Source organism: Miniopterus schreibersii (assembly GCF_964146895.1).
Source record: "Miniopterus schreibersii genome assembly, chromosome: 4".
Lineage (NCBI taxonomy): Eukaryota > Metazoa > Chordata > Mammalia > Chiroptera > Miniopteridae > Miniopterus > Miniopterus schreibersii.
The window spans coordinates 98,827,240-98,841,898 of NC_138105.1; the positions used below are offsets into that span (position 1 = coordinate 98,827,240).

The 14,659-nt window shown below is 44.8% G+C and overlaps 1 protein-coding gene across 2 annotated transcripts in view; it reads right to left on the minus strand.

Moving 5' to 3' along the window:
• LOC308556705 (radial spoke head 10 homolog B-like) overlaps positions 1-14,659 on the minus strand; it is a 45,394-nt gene that overhangs the window by 4,503 nt on the left and 26,232 nt on the right. The window contains exons 8-17 of one of the 2 annotated variants that reach the window (XM_081136163.1): positions 12,133-12,309; positions 10,839-10,995; positions 10,398-10,519; positions 8,824-9,013; positions 7,769-7,883; positions 6,614-6,693; positions 6,370-6,518; positions 4,343-4,450; positions 2,745-2,888; positions 1,228-1,344 (exon numbers count right to left, since the gene is read on the minus strand). In XM_081136163.1, coding sequence (XP_080992289.1) covers positions 1,228-1,344; positions 2,745-2,888; positions 4,343-4,450; positions 6,370-6,518; positions 6,614-6,693; positions 7,769-7,883; positions 8,824-9,013; positions 10,398-10,519; positions 10,839-10,995; positions 12,133-12,309 — 1,359 coding nt within the window. The remainder of the gene's footprint in view (positions 1-1,227; positions 1,345-2,744; positions 2,889-4,342; positions 4,451-6,369; positions 6,519-6,613; positions 6,694-7,768; positions 7,884-8,823; positions 9,014-10,397; positions 10,520-10,838; positions 10,996-12,132; positions 12,310-14,659) is intronic. The other variant, XM_081136164.1, reaches the window with a different exon arrangement.

The following is a 14,659-nucleotide window of genomic DNA, read 5'->3' on the forward strand; positions in this document are numbered from 1 at the left end:
AGAAGATTGCTAATGAGGCCATTCTCTTTAAGCTGATTACCAGCTATTGTATCGACTGCAGGGCTCCCCCGAAGAAACCAAAGATTTGAGAAAGTATTTATTACACAGCGATATGCTACTTACATTCATATTTTAATAGCTGTAATTACCACACAGATGCTGTTTGCATCCACTTTTCTGCCTCCAGCTAGATCTCGCCCTAGAACCCCGCGCTTGTGTATCCAGCTGTGCTTCTTGCTCACCACTGAGATGACGTGTCCCGATATGACCAAAACCAGACCCTGCATTTTGCCCCCGATCTCATCTCCCCCGGCCCCAGCCTCCCCCTTCGTGGTAAATGGTAACTTCTTCCAATCATTCTGGCCAAAAATCTTGCCATCATCTTTGCCTTCTCTTTCCCCCTCACCCTCCACAGCCTTCAAAGTACCTTCAGGTCATTCTGGGAGCTTCCTGACTGGTTGGTCAGCAGTGAATCCACAGTGAGCCTGCTGACCCCTCTTCTCTGGGCTCCCATCTCCCTCTCCGTGGCCGGACGCGCCCCTGGGCTGGCCGCCGCCTCCCGCGTGCACCTTCCTGTCCTGAGCCACTTGGCGGTGTGGCTACACTCACTGCTCCACTGCTCTGCCCACAACCCAAGCCTGCTCCCACCTCAGGCCTCTGCACAGAACAGTCTTCCCCCAGGTGAGTGCACGGTTGCACCTCACTTTCTTCAGGTATGCTCGAATGTCTCTCCATCAGAGGCCTTCCTCACCACCCCACCATCACTCAAATCCACGGCCTGCCTGCCTTTTCCTCCTGCCACCTCTGGTCCCTCGTGTAAACACAGCACCATGATTAACAGGGGCCAGTCTGGAGTCAGACTGCTGTGCATGACCTCCCTGCTCCACTCCTTACTAGGTCTGTGGCTGTGCAAGTCAGGAGCCTTTCTGTGCCTCAGTTCCTTCCTGCAGATAAAGACAGGACCTGATGGTTGCTCAGAGCACTGCAGGAGCTGATGCCCGGCAAGTGTGGCACCTGGAGAACCCCCCGTAGGTGTGAGCCGTTCCTGTGCTCACCTGGCACCAACCCCCTCTCCTCACTAGAAGGCACAGGCCACAGGAGGATGGGCTTCGAGTTCACTGCTAGGACCCTACTTCGAGTTCAAGTGCTCGTCACAGAGTAGGTGTGCAACAGTGCTTGGAGCGACAACCATTCACGGTTCTTACATGGTGCGTTGGAAACACAAACCTCTGGGGTCTTGATCTTGCTGCTATCAAGCAAGAGCGACAGCTTGCTTGGGGACGACCTGGTGCTGCCCATGTGCGTGGTGGACTCCTGGCTGGTCATTGTACTCAGACTTCTGTTCTGGAGGTCAGAGCAAGGACAACCGTGAGAACTTCTGGTTTCCAGGGAGAAAGACACGTACACACATGACTTCAACAAGATATAATTTACAATAAGCTACTTATAAAGGGCACTACTTGATGAATGTCAGCATGTCCATACCTGTGAAATCCCCACCTCAGTCAGAACAATGAACATGTCCATTGCCCCCAAAAGGTTCCTGTGCCCCTCGGGAGCCCCCTTTCCCCATTCTCAGCAACCACAGATCTGCTTCCTGTCGTTGCAGGTTACTGGGCACATTCTAGAATTTTATATAATCACAGCAATATGTGCCCTTTTTTCTGGCTTTGTTCACCCAGCATAGTTATTCTGATTCACGTGTTGTTCATGTATCATGAGCTATCTCACTGCTGACTCATACTCCAGGGTATGAATATAATATGATTTTGTTTCTGTTGGTGGACATTGGAAATGCCACACTGACAGCCAGAGTGAAGCTGGTCAGATGGTGTCTGAGGATGATCCCCAGACCAGTGTTCACACTCGGTTCCTAGAGTCCACGGCGATGCCCCCCATAAAAGCATATCCTCTCAAAGCAGAGCCCAGAGCCAGACTGCAGCCAGTGGCCAGGTCTCCAGGTGACCTGCAGTACCCATCAGTCATCTTCAGCCTGGAGGAGGTGTATCTGGCCGCAGGCGTGAGCCGTGAGATGCTGGATTTGAACGGGAAGCTCTGGGCGTGCGAGGAGCCATGGGCTTCATGGTACAAGTCTCTTAGACAGCAGTGAGAAAGCCGCTGGGGGAGCAGCTCTGAAGAGTTTCGCAGCTGTTGGGTCCTCTAGCCCCCAAGACGCCCTAGTGGCTCCAAGTGAACCTCTCAAAAGTCAGAAGCCTTTCCAGCCCCCCCGAGACGCCCACCCACCGCTGGCGGGTCTCAGTTTTCCCAGCACTGGGCCCTTCAGTAAGTTACTGACACTGTCCCGCTCCACCAAGGCCTGGCAGTGAGGCTGTGTCCAGCCCTGCGAGCAGGCCCCATGCTCGGACCCATCTGGCATCTCGTGCATGCCCAGGCGCTGTCCCTTAGCACCTGCATCAGGCTTCCCACCCTTGCACTCGCTAGGTCACATAACCAAACATTTCATAACAAAACACCTTGCAGTCCCTAAGACTCATGGCCACCCTGCGTGTCTCCAGGGGCTCTGACCTGCATTACGATATCTGCTATTACAGCCAGGAGTCTGCTCCCTGGGGTGTGACCAGGAAATACACTTTCTCTAACTTAGAAAAGAAAAACAAAATGTGAAAAGAAGTCGTAGGTTATTTCCTGAAGGGTCACAAAAGCCCGAGATAGATCTGAGGGTGGTTTAGCCATTCCAGAATGAAACCATCCCTTGCTCTAACTTCTAAGATGTTAATTGTTACCTTATTTGCTGTCATATAAGTGGTTCCCAGTTTGTTTTTACTGAAGTCATAGTTTTGGAAACTTCCATGGGATTTAGTTATTTGGTTGGTAACAGCGATGGCTGCGAAACTTAAGAGAGCTTCGAAGAATTCCAGGAAAACAAGCTGAAAGAAGAAAACACAGAGTCTCATCCATCCTCACGCACCTCGAGGTTGGCCAGCACTTCGTCTCGGTGTGTGTTTTCTCCAGAGAACACCACCTGCTCATCGCCTGAGGTTCATGGCTGTCCACCAGGCTGCAATCAAACCTACAGCATTAAAAGACCTATTATGGCCCAGCTGGTGTGGCTCAGCGGTTGAGCATCGACCTAGGATCCAGGAGATTGGGGTTCGATTCCTGTAGAGGGGACGTGCCTGGGTTTTGGGCTCGATCCCCAGCAGGGGTCGTGCAGGAGGCAGCTAATTGATGACTCTCTCATCACTGGTGTTTCTATCTCTCCCCTCCTCTCCCTTCCTCTCTCTGAAATCAATAGACATTTAAAAATTTAATTAATTAAAAGTAAATAAATAAGAAGACCTATTATGATACATGTTCCATCATTACATCTGTAAGTCATTTTTCTGCTTTGATGGAAACATTCTGTATTAGCTAGTCAAGGACAATCATTCTCAAGTGTTTCCTTTTTTCTTGAGCAACTAGAACAGTGGCACCTGGAAACCGAGTGTCAATGCAACTGTTACTCCCTTGGTAGCTGTGTCTCCCCACGTCCCGCTCTCGGCCCCAACACGTGGGGCTGGCTGGGACTTTGATGGTCGGTCCTGAGCCCAGGGCCCTTTGAGTCTGAGCTGGAACAGGCCCCCTAATTTGACCAGAGGCTCCAGGCCGTCCTCTGCCTGCTTCCAGGATCAAGAATGTGGCTTCACCCGCCGGGCATGGCTCAGCGGTTGAGCATTGACCTAGGATCCAGGAGATCTCAGATCGATTCCTAGTCAGGGCACATGCCCAGGTTGCAGGCTCGATCCCCAGCCAGGGGCGTGCAGGAGGCAGCCGATCAATGACTCTCATCATTGATGTTTCTAGCTCTCTCTTTCCCTCTCTCTGAAATCAATAAAGATATGTTTAGGAAAAAAAAAAAAAAATGTGGCTTCCAGGGAAGATCCAAAACTTGGTTCTTCCAGGGGTCCACTCAGCATCCCCACAGCACCAGGGTCCCTGGTCTGTTTGCTGAGACCCGCCCAAAGACGGGTCTAGCTCGTAAAATGAGACATGTGCTTGCTGCAAGAAGTGCTGACAATTAAAGACACTTATATCTAATTCATTGGAGGAGGTCAGTCAGCGTCTCTGTATATGACACATATACCATAGAACGTGTATATGTAGTAAACTGCTAAGTAAATTATCCATGAAGTAGTATGGTAGCTTTATATTCTTTTAACTTTGTTCATCACCTCTAGTTTTCTATTATAATCAAGGATACACACACACATACATATATACACATATATAGTTTTATGTATTTGGGTTAGAATTCTTTTCAATCAAATCTTGGTTCTTGATATCCAAGCAAAACAAACAGCCTGAATTGGATCTACACCACTTGTGCCACCTCTCTACAGACCTCAAGTTCAAAGTTGCTGTCAATTCCGTCGTACGTGAAAGGGTTGTCCTCCGCTATGACCTCCACAAATTTGGCTGATGTTAATTCTTTATTTATCATTTTAAAGTCCTATAAAAAGAAACAATCAATGAAACCATAAGGGCCTATAATTACAAACAACCATATATATTTTGAAGAAAATGTACCAGAAATGAGTATCTTAAAAACAGATAATTTTGCAAAGCATTCTGGATGAGCATTGGTAGTTACCTCTCTTCTCCTAACCTAATCCTTCAAAAATAACAGTAAAGGTTTTTTAGCGGCATAAGCACAGGACAGAGAGAATGGGAAAGGAGGTGACCCAGATGTGAGACAGCAACCCAGCTCTGGACATGGGGTCGTGGGGGACGGTGGACCCAGCAGCACAGACGGACAGGGGACTCGGGGACAGGAGGCAAGATGAGTCTGGCTGTGGGAACTCAGGGAGGAGAGAAAGGTTTAGGGGGCAAGTTTGACGGAAGGATTGAGAGGACACCGGATGTGATACAACAGGAAGTACACAGAACCACTGTGGCTTTGTCGGAGGAAAAACCCTGAGTCTGAACAAGCCTCTAACTCTGACTCCCACTGTAACAGAAACGGGGGGAAAGGAGAAACATGTTAGTCAACTCTGAGGACACAGCTGGCCAAACCAACGTCTGACCAGTCTGCAGGGACAATGACCTCCCTTCTTCAGTAACAAAGGACCATGAAGAAAGGGGCAAAGTGAACAGATCGATAGCTGTGTGAGATTCCATCCCAAAAAATCACATACTTTTTAAAAAAACGATTTTCCTGTAGACGCTAGGTTGTCAGTTTTTCATATACAGGGTGTCCCCTCAAAATGTATACACACTTCAACAGCTGACAGCTCAATTTTGAAAATGAAATGTATCTTAATAAACACTGCCTTTATAATTGTTCAACGTGTGTGTACATTTTTGGGGGGACACCCTATATATACAGCACTTAAGCTTCTGTAAGTACTCTACCTCTTATTAGTATTCAATTCTTTTAGTTTTAGCATTTATCTTCCCATAAGTATAAATCAAAAGTATCATGAAACAGCCCTGACCAGTTTGGCTCAGTGGTTAGAATGTTGGCCCTCGGACTGAAGGGTCCCAGGTTTGATTCCGGCCAAGGGCATGTACCTGGGTTGCAGGCTTAATCCCGGTCCCAGTCAGGGTGCGTACGAGAGGCAACCAATCGATGTCTCTCTCTCACATCGATGTTTCTCTCTCTCTCTCTCTCTCTCTCTCTCCTCCCCCTTCCACTCTCTCTGAAAAAATCGATGGAAAAAATATCCTCAGGTAAGGATCAAAAAAAAAAGTATCATGAAACAAAAACTACCGATAGTTAGTATGAGAATATTGTATAAATTAGATGTTCTCACTATTTTCCAAACTGGTAACTTTTTAAAATTATTTTTTTGATGGCCCTAGCGAGTTTGGCTCAGTGGTTAGAGTCGGCCTGCAGACTAAAGGGCTTCGGGTTCGATTTCTGGTCAAGGGCATGTACCTTGTACACGGGTTGCAGGCTCGATCCCCAGCCCGGGATGGGGCGTGTGTGGGAGGCAGCCAAGGGACGTCTCTCTCTCACATTGATGTTTCTCTTTCTCTCTCTCTCTCCCTTCTACTCTCTCTGAAAAAATCGATGGAAAAAATATCCTCAAGTGCGGATTAACAAAAAGCAAAAAGGAATATTTTTTTGATGAGTGACAATTTTTAAATGGCATTTACACACACACACATACCCCCTTCGTTTAATGGCAAGGCCTGTGTTAGTAAAGCTATTGGAGGCCCGATGACTGTCCCCGACGTGGGAAGCACAGTGGAGGGCGCTCCTGCTCCCACCCACTCACCCACCTTCCACCGCAGCTGGTGGAATCACTCTCTTGCCAGAGGAGGCCCAGGACATGCCAGTGGCTCTGAAACTTCCTCCCGGTCTTCACCTCATCATTTGTGTATCTGGGTAGCACAATTTTCCTTTAACTGAAAGCATTTGCTTACTTTGAGCATCCAGAGGAAGTGCCTCATCTTCATGGTGGGCTCGTGGGGCGGCACCGCGCTCGGTTTGCAGTAGGCCATGTACACCTCCCAGCACATGTCGATGTAATTCATCGAGTAGAGTGCCCGCAGGTGCCTGCTGAACAAACTGCCTGAAAATGTCACAGGTAAACATTCAAACGGTGCTTACAAAATTACATTTTGAAAAAAATGGTGCTAAACAGAGTCCTGTTGGTTCTGTGTTTACCGTTGACGCGGCAGGCGTTGGGATGGATGTTCTCAGTCATCAGTTTTGTGAAACACAGGAAGAGAGAGGGGCTTCTGTTTCTGTGATTAAAAAGATACTGTCACTCCTCCCTCCGGGAGGTGGGCCCTAACCCCACCCCTAGAGTGGGGGGTGGGCTCCATAACTGGCTTTAAAGAGTATAGAAAGGGGAGAACAGGAACTGTATGGGGGACAGTCCTGGCTGACGCCACTGTAACCAGGTGGTCAAGGTTAATTACCACCACCAGCGATGAGATGGCGCGACATCACACCCTGAGAGGAGGGGAGGGGAAGGGCCACTTGCCTCCTCGGTACTCTTTCCCAAAACCCATCGGCTCAGTGTAACGAGAAAGCATCAGCTGACCAAAACCAAGGGACACTTTACAGAATAACTGACCAATATGCTTCAAGTGTCAAGGTCATAGAAGAAAAGTCTGAGAAGCTACCATGGGTCATAAGGGACTAAGACATGACAACTTTACGCAATGTGGGATCCTGGATTAGATCCCAGAACAGAGAAGAGACATGGGTAGGAGCACTCGGGAAATCCTAATAGAGCCTGTAATTTACTTAAAGGTACTGCAGCCTCGTTGGTTCAAGTTCGATACCTGCACCTTGGTTCTGTGAGATGTTGTTTGGGGAAGGGAATATATATCACTTTTGCTCTGGGAGAGAGACAGGAAGTTCTGGTCTAAGGTGAAGTTGGTTGGGACTATTTCTGAATAAAACCCGAGAGCTGTTAGCAGTAATGAAACACGATGATCACATCTGAAGGGGTTCCACACTTTTAAGCTGGTATCTGATGGTGTTGTGGTTACTATTTTTGTTTCCAGTCCTTCAGTTCTAGAGTATGTAAAAACAGTGATGAGAATGCCAAAGAAAAGAGGACAGTCCTGGCCGGGGGGCTCAGGTGGTCAGAGCGATATGCTGTGCACCCAAAGGTGGCGGGTTCAATTCCTGGTCAGGGCACATACCCAGATTGTGGGTTCAATCCCTGGTCAGTGATGGATGTTTCTTTCTCTGTCTCTCTCCCCCGCCCTCTGAAATCAATTTTTTAAAAAGAAAGAAAGAACAAAGGTAACCCCAGCACGGCCAGCTCTGCCCTAGCCCTCTCCTGGGCCCAGGCGTAGTACTTACCGGAATTCCTCATGATGAATGTGGTAAGCCAACTGCAGGAGGTAATTCAGAAATATTCTCAAAAGTATCTTTGTGAATGGAGAGTGAATGTCTTCAAATGGTATGTCATTATAGGCTACAAGAAGAAAATCAGAGAGGGTGCCCAGTATTTTCTGGAACCTTCTCTTTTACTTGCACCTGGTACACAGTTCCAAGAACTGAGTACTTTCCCCCTAGAGAATACTCTGAACTGTGTATCCATATCCACCTGAAAATTAAGTCCCACCCGAAAGATCTTCATCTGGTCCCTTTACAAGGAACATGCAAAATCCCGTGTCCCAATGTTTTTCAAAATCTTCTGAGCCGCAGCCTGATGAACGCTGATAATCCTAAATGGGTTGCAGGTCTATTTCAAACACGTAAATTTGAAGCAAGTAGGGAGTCATGCTAATATTTTATTTTTCAGGTAGATAACATGAGGCTTTCCATCCTGCCTCCTAGAATTCAGCTGAAAGGAGTAAAACCTGCAAAGTTGTTAAGTTTACTGCATGAACTTTCTTATTTGAAATCGAGACCAAGCCCAAGACCACCTAAAGCCTTTTCCAAGCTATTCCAAGCCCTCCCTGACCCTCTCTGCTGCTGACCCAACAATTTACCATGTTTTCACTACAGATCAGAGGTGGGCAAACTTCTCCGCGAAGGGCCAGATAGTAAATACTTCAGCTTTGGGGGCCAGTCTCTGCCTCAGCCACTTAGTTCTGGTGTTTTAGGGCAGAAGCACCCACAAACAGTATGTAAACAAATGGGCATGGCGGTGTTCCGGTAAAACTTTATTTACAAACACAGGTAGGGGGCCCTGCTTCGCTGACCCCTCCCTGCTGCAGATGGTAGTGGTGTTGCTGTTACATCACAGGATTGCCTCTTCAAGTACCTTGAGAAGGAAGCCTGTGTGTTGATTTCGGCAGCACCCCTCCCAGCCTTGCCTTCATCCCTCCACATTTCCTAACTGCTTTTGCGGTGATGTGACATCATACTACTCTCTGAACCAGAAGGTGTGAGGTACCCGGAGCACTTACCACTTAACACCCTGTCCATGTCAGCAAGGGTTATCTTATGGTGGTGGAATCTGCAGTCCTTTAGAAACCTCCAGAACTGAAGCTTCGTCATCAGGAAGGTGTTATCCGGGGAGTGTTCACACCCCAGGCTGCTGTAAAAGCTGTAGATTCGTCTTAACTCTGTAATATTCCTTAGGACAGCATATTCCACCTGGAAACAGAGAGCAATGCATATCTTAATCTTACCCGATGCGAACAAACTCAGAAGAAACACCTGTTTCCTAAACTGAAGGAGGTAACACATGTGAAGTCATAGTATTTACCTCCTGTCCCTATGAGAGCTCAGTAAGTGGTATATTCTCCCCACCCACACCCAGGTCAATAAAATGCAACTTCTGAACAACAGGAAGAAACGCGCTGTTATCTGGACAGTGGATCACTTTCTTACTGCTACTTAATGACAGTAATAAAGTTCTCTTGGCAGCAATAAAGTTCTCTTGTCTAGCCCAGCTGGCATGGCTCAGAGGTTGAGCATCGACCTATGATCCAGGAGATGGAGGTTTGATTCCCAGTCGGGGGGTGAAGGAGGCAGCCAATCAGTGATTCTTTCATCATTGATGTTTCTATCTCTCTCTCCTTCTCTCTCTGAAATCAATAAAGATATAAAAAAATAATAAATAAAATGGATCACAGACCTAAATGTAAAACTATAAAGAAAACTATAAAGCAAACTAAACTATAAAACTATAAAGAAAAAAAATAGGAGAAAATCTTCAGGGCTAGGCAGAGAGATCTTCAACTTGACCCCAAAACTACAAAGCCACAGGTATTCTCACAAGTGTGCATAGTGAGGAGGGGAATTGACAGAGGCAGGTTGGAAGGAGGGGTTGATGTCAGACCCTGGGAGGCCCTGATTAACCAATGACACTAAACTGACAGCAAAGGCAGCCACTTGGATGGGAAAGGATGTAGCTAGAAGGCAGCCTCTTTGATGGGAAAGGATGTAGCTAGAAGGCAGCCATCTGGATGGGAAAGGATGTAGCTAGAAGGCAGCCATCTGGATGGGAAAGGATGTAGCTAGAAGGCAGCCATCTGGATGGGAAAGGATGTAGCTAGAAGGCAGCCATCTGGATGGGAAAGGAAGTAGCTAGAAGGCAGCCATCTGGATGGGAAAGGAAGTAGCTAGAAGTCCTCAGCTTGCTCCACCTGAAGCGAGAATGATCCAGAACCCAGCTCTGGAAGAGACACCCAAGTTTTGACAAAACGATTCTGATAACAGGTAATAAAGACATATACTCATAAGAAAACATCAGATACACCCAAATGAGGAACATTCATCAGAATAACTGACCACTGCTCTTTCAAAGTCTCAAGGTCATGAGACACAGAGGAGCCATGATAGACTGGAGGAAGCTAGAGGGACATGAACAGTGTGGGACCCCGGGTGGGACCCTGGAAGAGGGCATTAGGAGAACTGGTGAAATACAAAGTCTGTATATTCTACATCAACTGTCACTGAAAAGTAAATTATTTTTAAAAAACATTTTAAGCCTAAAATACACATTTATAACAGTACAAAAGGTGGGGTTTTTTACCTGCTTCCTCTCCTCTGGTTGCTCTTTCTCAGGGTACCTGCTTAGCAACAGAACCAGGTCCAGCTCAATGCTTGAGCCTAACACTGAATGACTCTCACTGCCATCGAGCCTTCTGATAATCTCTAGCAAATGGAGGCAAATATAGGGGATAATTGTGAAAAGCAATGTTAACGTTTTTCAGTGTGATGCCAAAATAATTTTCCATAGAAGTGTGATATAAGAGTATTTCAAACAACCTATTATATTGTACACCTGAAACCTGTATAATTTTATTAACCAATGTCACCCCAATAAACACAATAAATAAATAAGTAAACTACTAAGAAAGCAGTTGCTCATGGGGAACTTCTGTTTTCTGAAGTGTCAGGTGTATTGTGACGAGTGGATCCCATAGATAATACAGATTAATTAACTTTCAACTGACAGGCGGATGCTTCCTACCGGCACTGGAAGATCCTCCAAACTGGTTCTCAAGGACAGATTCTGAGGACAGGTCTGGGTTATTTATCAATTCATGGTTGAGATTTGGAAACTCCGCTACATGATCATTGGAAAAAGGGCCTGTATACACACGCCCATTCTTGAAAGTTAATCGGCCCTGCAGATAGAAAAGGTAACTTTTGAAGTTCAGGAAAAATGTTCTTAGAAAACCATCGGTAAATGTACATCAAAATCTTTCTCAAGAGTTTGGAGTTTTTTGTTTGTTTGGTTGGGTTTTTTTTAAATATTTTTTTATTGATTTCAAAGAGAGGAAGGGAGAGAGAGAGAGAGAAACAGTGATGATGAGATCCATTGATCAGGTGCCTCCTGCACGCCCCCTGCTGGGAACTGAGCCCGAAACCTGGGCATGTGCCCCAATCGGTAATCGGACCTTGATCTCCTGGATCATAGGTCGTTCGATGCTCAACCTCTGCGCCACGCCAGCTGGGCTGTTTGTTTTTAAGATATGCACTTAGTCCACACATAATCAGGTTCCTAGACTCTTGTGTAACCGAGGAAATCCTCCTCCTCCTCATGCTCCTTCTCTCCTCCCCGCCCCTTCTCGCTGCATCTGCCTCACCACCTCTCCCCAGCTGTAAGCACCCCTAGGTCACAGAATGTGTATTAAACTATGCTAATGGCCAGCTGAGAGCCCACCACAGAATAGGGACTCTCTTGATATTTGTGGGACCCAGGCCAATAGTCTGATTCACAGATGGGAAAATGACCCCATTCAGCTCAGTGAAACTCAAAGACGTTTGTGGAAAGCTTCTTGAAAAAGAGTTTCAGCTCCCCTTCTACTTTGTGTGGGATGTGGATGTGAAGTCAGGAACCACAGCAGCCATGTTGCAATCATGAAGGAAAGGCAGCATAAGGGTGAGGCTGGCATGGTGGGAGGCATCATGGGTAGATGGAGGGGAAACCCTGACACCCTGAGTTCCTGAATCAAACCAACACAGAAGCCCGTGTTATTTTTTATAATTTATAGAAGATTAAGCTAGATTTTCTACAACCGAAACCACCCTAACACAGACACATACACACGTAACAAACTAATTAAATAGCCTCTAAATATACATGAAACTGATGATATGTTAATTATTTTTAAATTCATGTAATTATCTTAACAAAGCAGCAAGTTATCCTATGCAAAATGGATGATGCATTTTACTAAGTAGAGAATGACATGCCTTTTACTGTATTTCAGGTGCTTTACTTAGTCTTTAAAATGTAATCTTCACAGGTCTGCACTCACCATGCCATGTTTTTTATTGGAAACCCACTCCCCTTCATATATGGCTCCACTGGCGTAGTAAAACTTCCCGTAGCCATGACGACATCCATTTACAAAGCTCCCTCTGTATTCGTTCCTCAAAGGATACTGGGTGTTGGGAATTCTCTTTAGAAACCACGTGTGTGTTCCTAAACCATTCTGAAAAGAAAGGAAATGTCCGTGAGAAATGGTCAAGATAGTTCCTCTTTTCACTTGAGTGTATCGACAGGTATGGGTTACATACAATGACTCATTGGAAGGGGCAAAGAACATGGACTTTGGGGTCATGCAGAACTGGGTTCAGTCCCAGCTCAGCTACTTCCTAACCAGCCTTCTGACCTAAGGCAAATGATTGAAGCTTGTCTTTCGTCTGTAAAACGGAAATAATACCTACCCTGCAGGTTGGGTGTAAAGATTGAAGATAGTGCATAGAACATGCCTGGCTTGATACTGACTGCTTTAGCTAGTATTTTAATTTTTTTTTATTTTTAACATGCAGATTGATTAAAAAAAAAAAAGCCCCCTCCAAATCCCACTTTCCAGAGGTAATCTCTGCTAAATCCTCAATGTGTATACACATGACAACAGAGCTTCGAAATATATGTAGGAAAAACTGATGGATCCAAAAGGAGAAACAGACAAATCTACAGTTAAACTTGGACACTCTCCTCTCAGACTTGGGTAGGAAAGGTAGACAGAAAATGAGTAATGACATAGAAGACCTGAACAACCAAATTAATCTCATTCCCATCTAGAGAACATTCCACTCGACAAAAGCAGAAGTACATCCAACATTCACTAAAACAGACTACATTCTGGGCCATAAAATAAACCTCAACATATTTAAAAGAAATGCAATCATACAGAGTATATTCGTGGACCACAGTAGAGTTAATAAACCATAAAATCAAACAAAGATATCTGGAAAAATCACCAACTCTTTGGAAATTAAACAGTATATTTCAAAGTAACGTATAAGGCCAAAGAGCAAGTCATGGGGAAGTTAGAAAATATTTTGAACTGAACAAAAATTAAAACATAATGTATCAGAATTAGTTTGCTACAGATGAAGCAGTGCTTAGAGGAAAAAACTGTGGTATTAAATGCTTACATTAGAAAACAAATGTCTCAAATCAGTAAAGCTCCCATCTTACAACTCTAGGAAAAGAAGAGAAAGCCCAAAGTGTGCAAAAGGAAAGCAATAAGAAAGAACAGATATCAAAGTGAAAACTGAAAGACCTCAGAGAAAATAAAACTAAAATCGGCTCTTTGAGAATTTTAATAACATTGATTCACCTCTAGCAAGACTACTGAAGAAAAAAGAGAGAAAGCACAAGTTACTAATGTCAGAAGAGGGGACATCCCTATGGATCCTATGTATGTAAAAATCATAAATGAATATTATGAACTTTATGCCAATAAATTTAACAATTTCTATGAAATGGACAAATTCCTTCAATAACACAAACTTCCAAAACTTACTCAAGAAGAAATGAATAACCTGAATAGCCCATTATTTACTAAAGAAATACATTTTATAGCTAATATACAGTTAGTTTATAGTTAATCTTCCCACAAAAACAACTCCAGGCCCAGAGGCTTCACTGGCATATTCAACTAAACAGCTAAGAAGAAAATAACACCAATTTTACGAACTCTTTCAGAAAGTTGAAGAGAATTCTTTCCAGCTCATGTTACAAGGCCAGCATCACCCTGATTACTAAAAGCTTACAAGGATATTATAAGAATACTCTAGATCAATATTCTTCATGAACATAGACACGAGAATTCTCAGCAAAGCATTAGGAAATGGGATCCATTTCCCCTAAAAAGGATAGTACCATCATGACCAAGCTGGGTTTATCCCAGGAATGCAAGGTTGGTGCAACATTTGAAAATCAATCAATGTAGCTCAATGTATCAGCAGGCTAGAGAAGAAAATCCACGTGATCATCTGACTAGAGGCAGGAAAAGCACTGTAAAAATTTACATCCATTCGTGATAAAAACCGTAAGCAAATTAAAAATTAAAGACAGCTCCCTCAACCTGATAAAGGGCACCTATGGAAAACCTAGAGTGAACATCACACTTGACAGAAGATTTAATTCTTTCCCACCAAGGTCAGGAACAACACAAGGATGTCCACTCTCTCTACCCCTACTCAGTATCACATTGGAGGTCTTAGCCAGTGCAGTTGGCAAGGGGGAAAAAATGGCACACAGATCAGAAAGAAAGATACAACGTTGACTATAGACAATATGATATCTAGATTTAAAAAAATAAAGGAATCTACAAAAAAATGACTAGAACTATTATGTGAGGTTAGCAAAGTCCCTGGTTACCAGATTAATATACATAAGATCATCAGAAAATCCTAGCTATATAAACTGTATAAAATTAACCATATAAAATACATAGCTTCTAACGTATAAACAACGGTCTCAGTCCTTATAGGTTATCCTGTGCACTGTGGATTAGCCAATGGCAGAACCTAGCTTGTGTGGAAGAC